This window comes from Polypterus senegalus, chromosome 10, assembly GCF_016835505.1.
Source record: "Polypterus senegalus isolate Bchr_013 chromosome 10, ASM1683550v1, whole genome shotgun sequence".
NCBI lineage: Eukaryota > Metazoa > Chordata > Cladistia > Polypteriformes > Polypteridae > Polypterus > Polypterus senegalus.
In genome coordinates this window covers 26,666,737-26,680,966 of record NC_053163.1, presented here as the reverse complement: position 1 = coordinate 26,680,966, position 14,230 = coordinate 26,666,737, and the positions used below count along the sequence as shown (strand labels likewise).

General features: G+C 39.4%; 1 protein-coding gene across 1 annotated transcript in view; it reads left to right on the top strand.

The window, feature by feature from the left end:
• LOC120538138 (E3 ubiquitin/ISG15 ligase TRIM25-like) overlaps positions 1 to 12,216 on the top strand; it is a 50,279-nt gene extending 38,063 nt beyond the window's left edge. Inside the window, exons 10-13 of the mRNA XM_039767575.1 lie at positions 99 to 332; positions 510 to 669; positions 4,742 to 4,807; positions 11,497 to 12,216. Of these exons, the coding sequence (XP_039623509.1) occupies positions 99 to 332; positions 510 to 669; positions 4,742 to 4,807; positions 11,497 to 12,038 (1,002 nt within the window). The 3' untranslated portion in view covers positions 12,039 to 12,216. The remainder of the gene's footprint in view (positions 1 to 98; positions 333 to 509; positions 670 to 4,741; positions 4,808 to 11,496) is intronic.
• The last annotated feature ends 2,014 nt before the right edge of the window (positions 12,217 to 14,230 follow it).

The following is a 14,230-nucleotide window of genomic DNA, read 5'->3' as shown; positions in this document are numbered from 1 at the left end:
AATTTGCAGAAGTAAGACATTTCACAAAAGAGACAAACAAGTCCATGAGGCTTGTCTTCGGACTTAACCATATGTAAATGTTTTACTTACTCCATCAGAGATCAGCAGATAAGGAGGTGAGAGAAAATGAGAAATGTTTCACTGATCTGATCCTCGCTGTTGAGGAAGCCTGCAAGAAAGTGACAGAGCAAATCAGAGAACGAGAGAAGAGAGATGTGGAGAAGGCTGAAAGGCTCATAGAGCGACTGGAGAAAGAGATTGAGGAGCTGAAGAAGAGAGACATTGCACTGGCTGAGCTTTCAGAGACAGATGACCACATTCTGTTTCTCCAGGTCAGTGGCTCACTTCAGAGGGAATATGAACACACCAGGGCACGTGCGACCAGAGGGCACTTAGATGAAGTAATGGGAAGACCTGACAAGGCCTCTTAGGCCCTTAATAACAGAAGAATGTCTCTTCATTTCAGTTCACCTCTCTGAAGCCCTCTTACCTTTTCTTTCCTCATGCAGACTTTTTCATCTCTTTGTGCCACTCCTGAAGATGGAGAGTCTCTCAGCATTGTAGCTATTATGGAATTCTCTTCTGAAAACCTGAGGAAGGAATTGTCCGATCTCAAGAAACGTCTGGACAAGATGAACCAGTGGGATTTTGAGAAATACATTTGGACAGGTGAGTTACCTTGGACTTAAATCACCAGGTGTCATCCATAGGTAGTGATGAATGACACATGCAAGTTTCAGTTTGTACACAATGACACTAACTGACCCTAAAATTTATTTTGCAGGAAATTTCATATTTGCAAAACACAAAACTCATTAAAGAGTTTTTGGGGGATATTGAAGTATTTTCTTTCCTATTTGTAAAGCACGTAATCTGCACCAAACCAATGAAATATATTCTGTTTCAATGGAAGAGTGCTGTGAGTGCTTATGTTCCACACAAAGACACACCAAAACACCCCATCGTGCACATTACAGGAAACTCAGCAACTCCACTACCACATCCAACAACTGTCTTATTTTTTTTAATTAATTTTATTTAATGGAAGTAACAAGAACTAGGACAATCAAGCAGATACATTTTGCAGAACTTATACGACAAATTACTTCAATACCAAACTAGAAAGAGTACTAAAGAGTTTTGTCCAAAGTTATATTCATTTTGCTGCAATCCCAAAACATACGGCCTAGTGAGACTGAACCTAGATGGCAATGCTCACACGTTGGATCTTGCCCTTGGTACCTTTTGAACAATTTTAAACGAGTGTGGCCATGTGCAGTAATGACCAGACGGGCAACAGTGAAAAGCTGGAACATCCACCAGGTCATCACGGTTAATACAGAAAGTCTAACTCAAAATGCACCTTAAGGCCTTAAAGAAAAACAGCGACTCAGGCACTAAACACAAAATAAGCTCTTTGGCTTCAATATGAGAAAAGAGTGTTTTCTTGGGAGCTCCATCGGGTGGTTCACTTTCAGGAGAGAATGGCACCTCCTTTCGTGCAGCTGGTCTTCTTAATAGCATGTACGCAGGAAGGAGCGGGGCTAAGTGCCATCAGCTGCACAAGTTCTTGGAGAAACAGGAAGAGAAGGATTAGAGAATGTTAGCGCCAGTTCCTCCTCTCACCCCGGTGGGTTATTACGTATCTCAATCGAGCCTGATGAGCATCCGTGACTCAAGATAAGTGTGATCGATGATAGATTTTAAGTTGAATTATTGAGTGTTTGGCACATTTTCATGGCCAGAAAGACTTGGGGAGCCCAAAATAAAACATTGTGGAGCCAGCTGGGCAACCCCGTTTAATGAAACACAAAAGTATTGTGGATTACCAACAAGAAAAAAAGTTGGTCAATCCAGGATCTATAAAAAACAAACAAAAGAGCTGCTACTTGTGTTTAGAATGCTCAAATGGTAAATCATGTCAGATTCAGGCAGCTCAGGAGTTCAGAGTCCAAATGAGACACCTTTTATTGGGTCTTGACCGGAAGGGATGGGGGTGTCTCCAGGCTCTGACGGCGATGTCAGTTGCTGAGGCTCTTCTCTGTACTTTGGATGGAATAGAGAGAATGGTGAGCCACAGCGCCTCCTCCTGGTCTTGGTCTTGAGTGGAATCGCTTACCTTACTTAAGCCCTGAAGGTGATTCACAGGCACACATGCGTGGTAGCATACAAAGCTTCAATGTGTTCTATGCATGGCTGTCTTACACTCCTTTTCTGCAATGTAACTTGAAGGGTCTCCTCTCTCACTGTACTCTAAAATCATTGAAGGGAAGATTCTTTGAGATGCCTTTTTGAGACAGAGAGACGTGTGTGGAATTTACACAAGAAAACTCTTCCCGACAGGAACTAAACGCCTTCCTTCTTTACGTGAATGGCATGAAGTTTGCTGAAACCATAATGCAATTTCTTTTGTGAAGTAAAACACAACAGCTTCGTTGTGAATTCAGTTTTGCGTAAATCATTTTACTCTTCTCTATCCATAGGTTAATCAGACATACAGGACATTTTGGAAGAAATGACTTAAAGAACTGAATGGTGTGCTCTAATTGGCCAAAGACTAAATCTAATATCTCTACCACTACTACTTACGAGGGTTTAATTCTCCCCAATCAACTTTAAGATAACCTGTTATTCTTTGTTAAATCACTTCTTGTTTGTCTTACCCCATAAAACCACACTACAATATTAAACAGATGTGATCTAAGGTTGATACATTTATTAGTTGACTTATAGAAATAATTACAACAACAACAAAAGAAAACAGATATTAACCAGAGTCAAGCAAGGAGTAACACTCAATCCCAGCAGCTAAATTTTTTCAGTCTCGGTACCAGCTGGTATTCATCGCCTTTTACAGAATTTTAAGCTTCACTCAAAAGTGGATCCCAAAAGACCACACACATTATGGCCCACTGGCTACTTCCTACCGTGAAGTATATACCTCCAATCATTCCTCATCTTCTCTCCAAATGAAAGCAATCCTCCATAGAAAATGTCTGATAATGTGCAAATATAACATACTTAACTATGTGTGGTATTTGGGACAAAAAACAACCTGAACACTCCCTAGCAGTTTTATTATATTCGTAAAGTTGGAGTGCCGTCTTCTAACTCTTAAGAATTACCCAGAGTAGAGGACGTGGACCCACCTATGCCTACTGCCCCACTGGCTTTCAGAAGAAGACACCAGTGATACCATACCTTAGCCGTATCTCTGGCATATGAGTCGCGCACACACACACGTCGTTTGTAGTGAGAAGTGAGGCACATGCAAGAGGCAAAAAAATGTCAAAGTGCATACGTGTGCCATCTAGTGGCTGTGGTTGAACATGAGCAGAGCGGACTGCACCATACACATTCAGGTGATTTGTTTATATATGTGTAATCCTTTTGGTTTTCAGCTCAGTTTTACTTCTTTTGTTCACTTCGAAAAAGAAAAACAATTACACGCACTTATATCATTTTTTACAGGTACAGCTATGGATGCCTCTTAGAGACATTTTTTTAAAATGGACTGTTCCTTTCTTTACTGTTTTCCATTCCATTCTTTCAACAGTATTGTAGCGTCTGTGCCAAATGCCTCAATGGATGGATTCTCTGCTCTTTACATTGAGGTGGCTCATTATCCTTAAAAGGACTGCTTTTCTTCTGCCGCACTAGTTAGAAAAGCATACAACTTTTCAGACGTCATTTATATATTCTCCCCTGCCACTGGTGATGCAATGCCAGCTCATACTTGTGTGACTCATCCCTTGCTGACGTAACTTGTGCCCTCCCACTGAATTCGCTGTCCCCAGCGAGTCCTTCCAAATCCCAGCACTCCAGATTACGAATTTGAGCCTCTAAATTCTCCAGCACTGAAGAGCTAAGCAGGTCTGTTTTTTAGTCTTGAAGCACCTGGCACTCTGCTAAGTCAGACTTTAGGGCTTCTCATCCCACTTCTGATGCCAATGTAGTGTTGGTGCTGAGCACTGCAATAAATGGATTCTTTACCCTTTACATGGCTCTTTTAAGGATAGCAAGCCACCTCAAAGAGCAATATGAAGAGCATATGAGTCATCAATTGCTGCCCTCACCACCAACGCTATAGTATTATAAAAATGAAGCAAATGTTAATCAACAAGTACATACTTGTGTTTCTGTTACAAACTTACATTCTTATATTTATTATGAGCAGCTTTTAGAACGATAGCAATGTGTACTGTATGTAAACTACACTTGGTCTGAATTACTGTCTGTTGGACTTAGACTTTGAATTTAATTAGCAATTTAGTTATACTCAACAATAATTGGTAAAATTAAAATCACATAAACTCGCTTAATCTAATTCAGGGCTGAGGAATAAATAATACTGTAAATTAGCACTTTTCATTTTCATTCTACCAATAATTACATCCAGTAAGTAAAAGAAGTTCATTAATGCTTGACCTTCCAATGAACGCAACGACATTGTGTGCAAATCCATGCAACTGAAGTGCCTGCTATTATTCTGCAAATTACCAGAATTCTTTAAACAGTAGGCGACCATCGTACTGGACCATCTCACTAATTGGCCTGTTCTTTCAGACAGAAGAAAATTTCAATATGTATGGACGGTAAGGGAAATTCTCTGATTGTTAAGGTTTAAAGACTTGAGATTCTTAACAAGAGTGAATTTAATTAATGAAGATGCGGAGAATTCAAGAAGAGCTGTTGCACTGTCCTTCCCAATATTAACTTTACACCTTTCTTTTTTATTAAGTCAGTCAATCGTCAGTATACTTGTTGGAGTCACCGATGGCTGAAAGCAGAGATAATTTCTTGCAGTGTAAGTTTGCATTTATTTATTTATTTATATATTTAACTCTCATTACTCCTAAAAATGTGCTCCTCAGTAATAAACATGTTAGAAAATGGCATAACATTCAAGTACATTTAAAGGTTGTGCAGGCAATGTAGTCCACCATGGACTGCATTCAGTAGGAAGTTTCTTGAAACTTCTCAATCCATTTTGGGGTTATGGGGGCTAAAGGCTATCTCACCAGGATTAGGCAACAGGCTGATGGGCTTGGGCTGGACTATGGTCCATCACTGGGCCAACCCTTATTCACATACACCAACACAAAAATTGACACATGCACTCACACCCAATATTTATATATAGTGGCAATTTGCAGGTGCCAATTAACATAAGCTACCTTCTATCCTTTGGAGCTTCAGTATGTCAAGCCATGATGATTTTCATGAAATGGGACTTGCAAAGCAATTCATTTATAACAAATGCTAGGGAATAACTTTTATTACAGGAAGTTACTAATATGGATGTCAAGTGAATGTGGCACTCAGATGGTAAATCGTAGGGTGACCAGGTTTTCAAAGTCCCAAACTGGGACACTGGTGTAGTATGTATGTCCAAGCATAAAGCTCATCGTCATTTGTTTAATCTCTGCTTTATCTCATCATCATCATCATCAGAAAGGGTCACAGCACAAGAACAATTATACATAAATGAAGACATTGGATACTTCACAGTTGTTAATGCGGAGACATATAAATGGCAGTACACTGTTTTAGTCTGCTTCTTATTCCTTCTCACAATGCTGTTCAGATTTAGTAAGTTCTTAATTAAGCTTTTCCAATCAAATTTTAACCGCACTATCATATGTATTGTGACCACTAGGGGTGATGCAGCACCCCAAACCTCACAGGCAGAAGTCCTGTCTTAAATAAAAGGTTTATTTGCAAAATTACCTTCCCAAAAGGCTTCAACAGTGACATAAACACAACACAATTCTTCATCTTTCTCCTTTCACTTCTTTCTAACTCTCCTGGCTGAGGTTGAGTGGCATCTTTTATCTTGGACCTGGGAGTACTTCCGGTGCTACGGCATAGCCTATTAAAAGTTCAGATGGAAGCCCCACAAAGAAGGCATTTACTAATCCCAGCAGCTCCCAATGGTAGCCCCCATGGGACTACAGGTCCCAGAATGCCCTGCAGGTATCCGCATGGGGATCCTAGTCCAGGGATGCTGCCCTCTAGCATTCTAGGAGAGCATTTCGTCCTGACAGGTTGTTTCTTCCTGTCCTTGCATCCCACTGGCCTCCCAGTCAATTAACTCTTTCAGGGCAGACGTCGACTTTTGTCAATATTCATGGGTAGAGGACAGTAATCAGCTTTAAACGGTGACAAAACTCGGTGTTATGTTTTAGTTCGACTCACATTGCTAGAAGGACAGTTAGTTTAGTTTATCTAACCTCAGTTTCCTGCATGTCCACGAGTAGTGAAGAGCAAACAACCTCTAAAATGGCATTGACATCTGGCGAGAGACCAAAGCAAATGTGCAAAGCAAAATACTCTGCAGATGACATTTTGTGTATTTTGATGCAAGTGATCTGGAGATGGAGGCCGAAAATGAAAGTGAGGTATCAGCATCAGCTGATTGTTCACCAGTTGATCGTCGAGGTGAACACATTTGTGTAGCTGATGCACCTATGGCAACGTTTGCTTGGGAGGATCTCCACTTACATTGATGAGAAGTACAAGCCAGATTGCATCACAATGTGAGTGCTGCCACTGCTGCCCACATGCTGTGTGAAGACATGCATTCCTGCTGGGAGTTGTCCCCATGAATAGGCACTGATGGCAGCCAAAGCACACAGATGATTTATGTTGATTTATGTGTGAAGCCATTGCTTTGTATGCTTTTCAGAAAACTGAGTTTTTTGGAAAAAATATTCAGCCCTCAAAGAGTTAAGGAACCTTTACTGGAAGGGATGTCAGCGTACCCACTTTCATTTTGGCATGTTGTGCTTGTTTCCTGCCTGAGAGAGGATGGTCTTCGCCTTCTCGCCTTCCCTTTCTTTCTTCTGAAGGGCAGACCTCCTGTCTGAGTAAGGACCCTTACCCCACCCTGGCCGGGATGCTATTCTAGATGCGGTATCCATCACGGGTATATTACATCATTAAGGTGGTGGTGGTAGGAGGGGGTCTCCCTTGGTGTTTCGTGCACACTGTCCCAAATATATTGTGAGGATGTTTGTTTTTGCAGAGCGATGTTTTATTAGAGGCACAACTTGTTGAAACTGGGACATTTTGGTGTTTTTGAGTTATTTATCTGGTAAATTTTAGTGAGAGTGAAATAGTGAATTATTATAATCTGAAGATAGTGGAGCTGTGAGGTTGGATTAGTGTCAGGTTAATGTTGAGTAAATGTTTATTTGCTGTTTGCACAATGGCTTACAGAACAATGCACTTGCACCTTCTTTCGCTGACTCTGTGTGTGTGTGTGTGTGTTGTCCAGCTCATACATGGTTTCATTGTCAACAATCCTGGGTTCAAGAAGCCAAGGAACGTGGAGTCAACCCAGACCATCACACCCTGTCTATAGAAGCTCTTACAGTTGAGCAAAAACCAAGCCATGATGTCGTTGGAATTGCCTGTAGAGCTTGGAGATGGGGTTGTGTTGTGGCACAGGACTGAAGGAGACTACAAAACAATTCCTGCAGCATTTAAGGCTCCAAAATGCACTGCGGTCTCCACAGTTGTTAAATAGAGGAAGTACGGAACAACCAAGACTCTTCTTAGAGATGGCAACCCAGCTAAACTGAGTCGGATTGCTTTCAGGGCAGCATACTGTCTTATGAACAATGCATCCCTGATATATGTAGCAGTGCTACTATTAGTTAAAACTGCATCTCCCAGCAGTCCCTGCAGAGGCTCTGATTGGTCTTCTGTCTGTGATGCAGGGGCTGTTGGAGTCAAAGGTGATTAGAATGGCTCTTAAAAGGAGGGCCGGTGTCCAAAGAGGAGGAGTGTTTTTTGTTGTATTCTGTGTTCCATGTACCTGTCTGTCTGCCTTCTGTTGGTTAACCGTACTTAGTCGTCATGTCCTGGATTGTTTTGTTGTTGGGGTCTGGATTGTCTTCTGTCTACCTGTATGCTGAGGACTGATAGTGGATTCATGGCCTTCCAGCAAGAAAAGGCGCGTTCCTGAACCGTCCACCCATCTTCACTATTTTCAAGGACTACCAGTAGGACTGTTTTTTCATTCCCTTTCAACATACAGATCTCAGGACTTATGATCTTCATCATTTCATTACATCTGGTGCTGTTTTCCATGGACTTTGCTGTGGGGGTTGTTAGTGTTTGTGTGTTTAATGTAATATTGCCGTATGGGTACAGAGGTGGTATTTATTTAATTTAATTTCATTATACAGTGGAACCTCGGTTCATGACCATAATTCGTTCCAAAACTCTGGTCGTGAACCGAAGCAATTTCCCCCATAGGATTGTATGTAAATACAATTAATCCGTTCCAGACCGTACGAACTGTATGTAAATATATATTTTTTTAAAGATTAAGCACAAATATAGTTAATTACACCATAGAATGCACAATAGTAAACTAATGTAAAAACATTGAATAACACTGACACAAAACACCCAGGCTCCCTGCTCAGCTGCATGAGCAGGCTCGCTCTCTCTCAGAACAGAGAGGAACATTTGAGCAAATCCGAACTTTAATTTAAAAACAGGAGTTCACACTAATAGCCTTACAGCCCGATCGCTGTACTGTACAGTAAACACTTTTTTTTTAAATGAGTTTTAAGCACAGGGAAAAAAAGGAACATTTGAAAAAGAGAAAAGTAACATTGCAACAATTCACGCTACAAACTGAAAAATTAACTTTTGAAAAATCCGTAATACAAAAACTATAAACCACCAAGAAAACTAACCTTGCATGAGTCAAGTTCTGGCATGAAGTGAGGAGGAACTGGGTGGAGAGGAGGTTACAGTTTTGAGGGAGAGTCTGGCTCCACGATGGAGGGATGTTTTCCTTCAGGTGTTTTCTCTGTTGTGATTTCTGGGGTTTCTTTTGCAGGCAGGCAGGCACGCACGCACAGGCAGGCACGTCTGACCGAGAACAATGCAACACGTGCGGAAATCATCAAAACACACAAACCAAAAGGAAAACTGGCTTGTTCGTATACTGAGTGTGTGGTCGTGAACCGAGGCAAAAGTTTGGTGAACTTTTTGGTCATGAACCGAGTTGTACGTGTACCGATACGTTCGTGAACCGAGGTTCCACTGTATTCTTTAATTGTTGTTTGATTCAAGTGTGCATTATTTTGTCTCTGTTTGTGAGTGTGTACGGGTCGGGTCACAGCTGGGAAAACCCCTAGGATCTCCTCCATAAAAATAAATAAATCACCGTCTTCTTGACAGTGTGAATCTTAGCAGCACCGGACCGGTACATATTGACCTCCTTTATTTTTATTTTTACTTTCTCGTATACATAGCCTAGAGAAAGTATAGGAATCGTGAAAAAATTCTACCTCAAGATTTTGATGAATCTTGACATTTTAGACCTTTCTGAGTCAGAAAAATACCATTTTTGAAATTTTGTTTGTCTGTGTGTAAACACGATAACTTGAAAACACTTTGACCTCGATCAATGAGATTTTGTACACCTGCTTTATATCAAAAATAAGCAATCCTATTAACTTTTGGGCCACTTCCGGCAACCAGAAGTGGCACTTTCATTGAACATATTTCAGATATTTTCAAGTCTGCTATGGCTATAAATAAAGATATACAGTTAGGGCCATAAATATTTGAACAGAGACAACTTTTATCTAATTTTGGTTCTGTACATTACCACAGTCACCTGATCTTAACCCAATTGAGCAGGCATTTCACTTGTTGAAGAGTAAACTTCAGACAGAAAGGCCCACAAACAAACAGCAACTGAAAGCCGCTGCAGTAAAGGCCTGGCAGAGCATTAAAAAGGAGGAAACCCAGCATCTGGTGATGTCCATGAGTTCAAGACTTCAGGCTGGCATTGCCAGCAAAGGGTTTTCAACCAAGTATTAGAAATGAACATTTTATTTCCAGTTATTTAATTTGTCAAATTACTTTTGAGCCCCTGAAATTAAGGGATTGTGTTAAAAAATGCTTTAGTTGCCTCACATTTTTATGCAATCTTTTTGTTCAACCCACTGAATTAAAGCTGAAAGTCTGCACTTCAACTGCATCTGAGTTGTTTCATTTAAAATTCATTGTGGTAATGTACAGAACCAAAATTAGAAAAAAGTTGTCTCTGTCCAAATATTTATGGACCTAACTGTATGATTAAACGTTTGTGTGAATATTAGAAATGATGAAAAATAAGTAGATATGAAATTTGACAACAATGGCACAACCGGAAGTGGTACTTTAACTGAATACTTTAGCAAATTTTCAAGTAAACTATAGTTATAATTACAGATAGATGATTCAAATTTTGTATAGATATTTATAACGATAAAAAGCAAACAGATATAAAATTTGTGATAAACAACCATCTGAATTTTTCATGGAAATATAAATGTGTACACGATATTAAAAACTGTATTTAATATAACACATATTCTTTCAATATTTGTCATTAATTTTATTGAATTCATACATCATCAGTTTAAAAATAATGTTTAAACATTGAACATCCCATGTAAATATAAAGATGTAATGGGAACAATAAGCTCCCATGTCCACGTCGTGTTCCTGGTAATACATTTAATATTATGTTTTTTTTTTTATTTCCACCATCACTATCATAATTAAATTTAGCTAAATGCAGTTTTATCTATATGAATTTAATGAAACAAATATCATATAATGTTTATTTTTTCTATGTTTTTGGGTGACTATAACTCTTTTTACTTTGCATGTAATCTAGGTAATGCATATGTAATCACAAAAAATTCCACCACCGTTTACGGCCTCCCTAAATACGAAAATATCATTTTAATATAAAGTTTGATTATAAATAGAGATCAATGATTGTGTATTGATATTATCAATTAGTTATGATAAGAAACAAGACATATGATATTTGAGAAATATTGCACAACTGGAGTAGTTCTGATGACCTTTTCCTTTATCTCAGTAGACGTGAAACTCGATGGGGGCACACTCCCGATTTTTTAATTATCGTAGCTACTTTTAAGAAAACAAATGCTGCAGGACTTTTTGTATCTATTTGCTCACATGTGCTGCACGACCTCGAACCAGTAAAGCTTGAACTGGAAGTGCAAACACAAAACTAAAAAATTGAAACACTTTGCAGCAGAGTTGCTGCACCAATTGGCCCTGCAGTGTCCTTTAAAGCTTTGGACAGAGATTTTGCTGTCCTCCTCCATTTCAGTGGTCTGTTTCATATTAAAGGACCACTGTTAGCTAAATAGCTTTTGAGTGGTAGGTCATTATTTATACATTGACCACATTATCTGCTGCTCTGTTTAATCCAAAGCTGCTTAAATCTTTTTTGAATCTCACAGTCGTTATTTGTGATTCAGTCATTGATTTAATAGTTAATTGTATGTAATGGTGTACCTAATACTAAGAATATTAAAAAGATTTACCAAGAATTAACTTTATGTCCACATTTATTATTAGTTCATCTTTGGATGGTAAGCCTCTATTTACACTCCCATTTTTGTAATTCTTTAGCATTCTGTGGTTTTCTTTTTCTTTCAGATGCTTGTGATCTCACACTGGACCCCAACACAGCAAATAAAAACCTCTGTTTGTCAGATGGGAACAAGAAGGTGACGGCATGGCAAGACATGCATTTCCATCTTAATCACCCTGACAGATTTGACCTTTATGAACAAGTCCTCTGCAGAGAGAGTCTATCTGGAACTCGTTGCTACTGGGAAGTGGAGTGGAATCGAGGAGCAGATATTGCAGTTGCATATAAAGGGATTGGCAGGAAAGGAGTAGACAAGGAGTGTCTCCTCGGATGCAATGACATATCCTGGAGCTTGTTTTGCTCAGATGGCTGCTTTGCCGTATGGCACAACAGTAGGAAGATTGAAATAAGTGCCCCGCACTGTCTAAGAATAGGGGTGTATCTGGACTATCCTGCTGGACTGCTCTCATTTTATAGTGTCTCAGACACAATGACCCTCCTGCACAGATTCCAGACCACTTTCACTGAGCCACTCTGTCCAGGGTTTAGTCTTTATTATCCGGATTCCAGTGTAACAATCTGCAAACTCTCCTCACCTTCCCTATAAGGAATAGTCCACCCAAAACTGATATTCTAACCCCATATAGTTTGTACTGATGGTCGAGAAAAATGTTTAATTTCATGTTTCCATACTGAATGGAGATAACAAAGTTTGTGATAGAATGAGCATTGATAGGAGCAAGTGCTGGGCAATATAAAATGGTGCTTATATCACATATGAGGGGGGACCCAAAAATAACCGTAATTTTGTTGTTGTTAGGTTGGTACTTGTAGTACGTGGTTGGGCAACTAGGGCGATCTAGTTACACTCCTCACAAGTCAGTCTGCCAAGTGCCATCAGTCTAGAAGGTTGTGATTGTGTTCAGAAGTAGTTTTGCGCAAGCGTCGTTTTTTTACGATGGCCGATTATCGTGAGCAACTAGCGGCAGTGAAATTTTGTTTTCTTCTTGAAAAAAGTGTTGCAGAAACTATTGTTATTGAAACGGTATGACAACCCTGAACCACCCACCCTACTCACCGGATTTAGCTCCATGTGACTTCTTTTTGTTCCCTCGGATGAAAAAAGACTTGAAAGGAAGGCGTTTTGCTGACGTCGAAGAGGTAAAACAAGAAACGACCAGAGCATTAATGGGCATTACTTCAGACGAATTTAAAAAATGTTTCGAACAATGGAATAAATGGTTAGATAAGTGTATTTCTACCAATGGAGAGTACTTTGAAGGAGACTAATTGTAGTTTGTACAGAAAATTAAATTAAACACGTTTTTAAAATATTTCCGGTTATTTTTGGGTCCCCCCTCGTATTTCAAGTCATCCAGTTGTATGCTTACAACATCCCATACACATGTATTTTTCTAAGAAATATCATTAAATTAAACAAAAGTGGAACATACTCGGACACAAAAAAGTATCAAAATATAATAATAATACAATACAGCTTATTTTGGTATAGTGATCTTCACTGAGTGCAGGCTCAGAGTGTTGTGAACAAATCACGGTTAAAATACAATTCCAGATTATATTAATTACTTAATACAGAACTGGCACACATATAAATGCAGATTTGTTAAAACAGACAAAGAACAAGGTAGAGACTAATTAAATGTCAATAGGAATCAACAATATCTGGCCATTAACTAGCTGATGAACAACGGTAGAAATTAAAATCGTAAAAGAGAAATCCAAAAATAACATCACAGTCCTGCAGACCTCTGCCAACTGGCCACCTACCCACTCCTGGGTTTTCTATAGTGGAGTCTGAGCTGGCCGTCCAATCTGATGAGAGAATCTTTCCATCCAATGATTCCAATGCCCCTTTATCTGAGATGACTTTTCCACATGCAGGAGAGTGGCCTGGCAGCAGAGCGGTGGCATCCAGTGCCACATCCAGATACCCAGAAAAGAAACAGAATAGAGGAGGGTTAGTAATGGTTTACAAATTTATTTGATATGACTAACAAACAGAAATGCAGTATGCACGGCTAATCAGCAGCTCTAGCCAGGGTATGCCAAACTAAGTTTGTAAGGATGTTTAAAGCTGACACTGAAGGGGCATCTCTTATATTAGCAGGCAGATCATTCCACAGCTTCAGGGCCCTGTAACTAAAAGCTTGACCTCCCACTGTGATTTTATTAATCCTTAGCATCTTAAATTGGCTGATATCTTGAGCTCTCAATATACACTTTGGTTTGTAAGTAATGATAAGCACAGATAAGTAAAGAGGCCTTGATCATTTAAGGTTTTATAAGTTGGGAGACGTTTTGAATTTGAAATTGAATTATAGACCCCCCACCTGTCATTCCTTTTATTTTCATATCCATGTCTGGAGTACTTCAGGATTTAGTGGCAGTCTATGAAACTCCTCAGGTGAGCTAACATTCTGCTTCTTGAAGCATCTCAGATATGCACAAATACAAGTCAATTGAAGACCCACCTCTCCTCCGCATTCATTGGTCAAGAGTCCTGTCTTCAATTCAAAAGCACAATCCAGTGTGAGCGAACTTTCTGTTTGTGGAAGATACATGTGTTTTGCATGTTGTGAGCATACGACTGTAACGTAAGATTTTTTTGGCGGACATTTTTAATATTCATTGCAGTTGTCGAGCATTGGGTCACCGTAGGCTTGAATTCTCTCAGAAACTTTGTTACATCTGTTCTGCACAAAAATCTGAAATTAAAAATTTTCATCTGTCATCACTACAAAACAAATGGAGTAAATAACAGATGAAAAGTTTTTT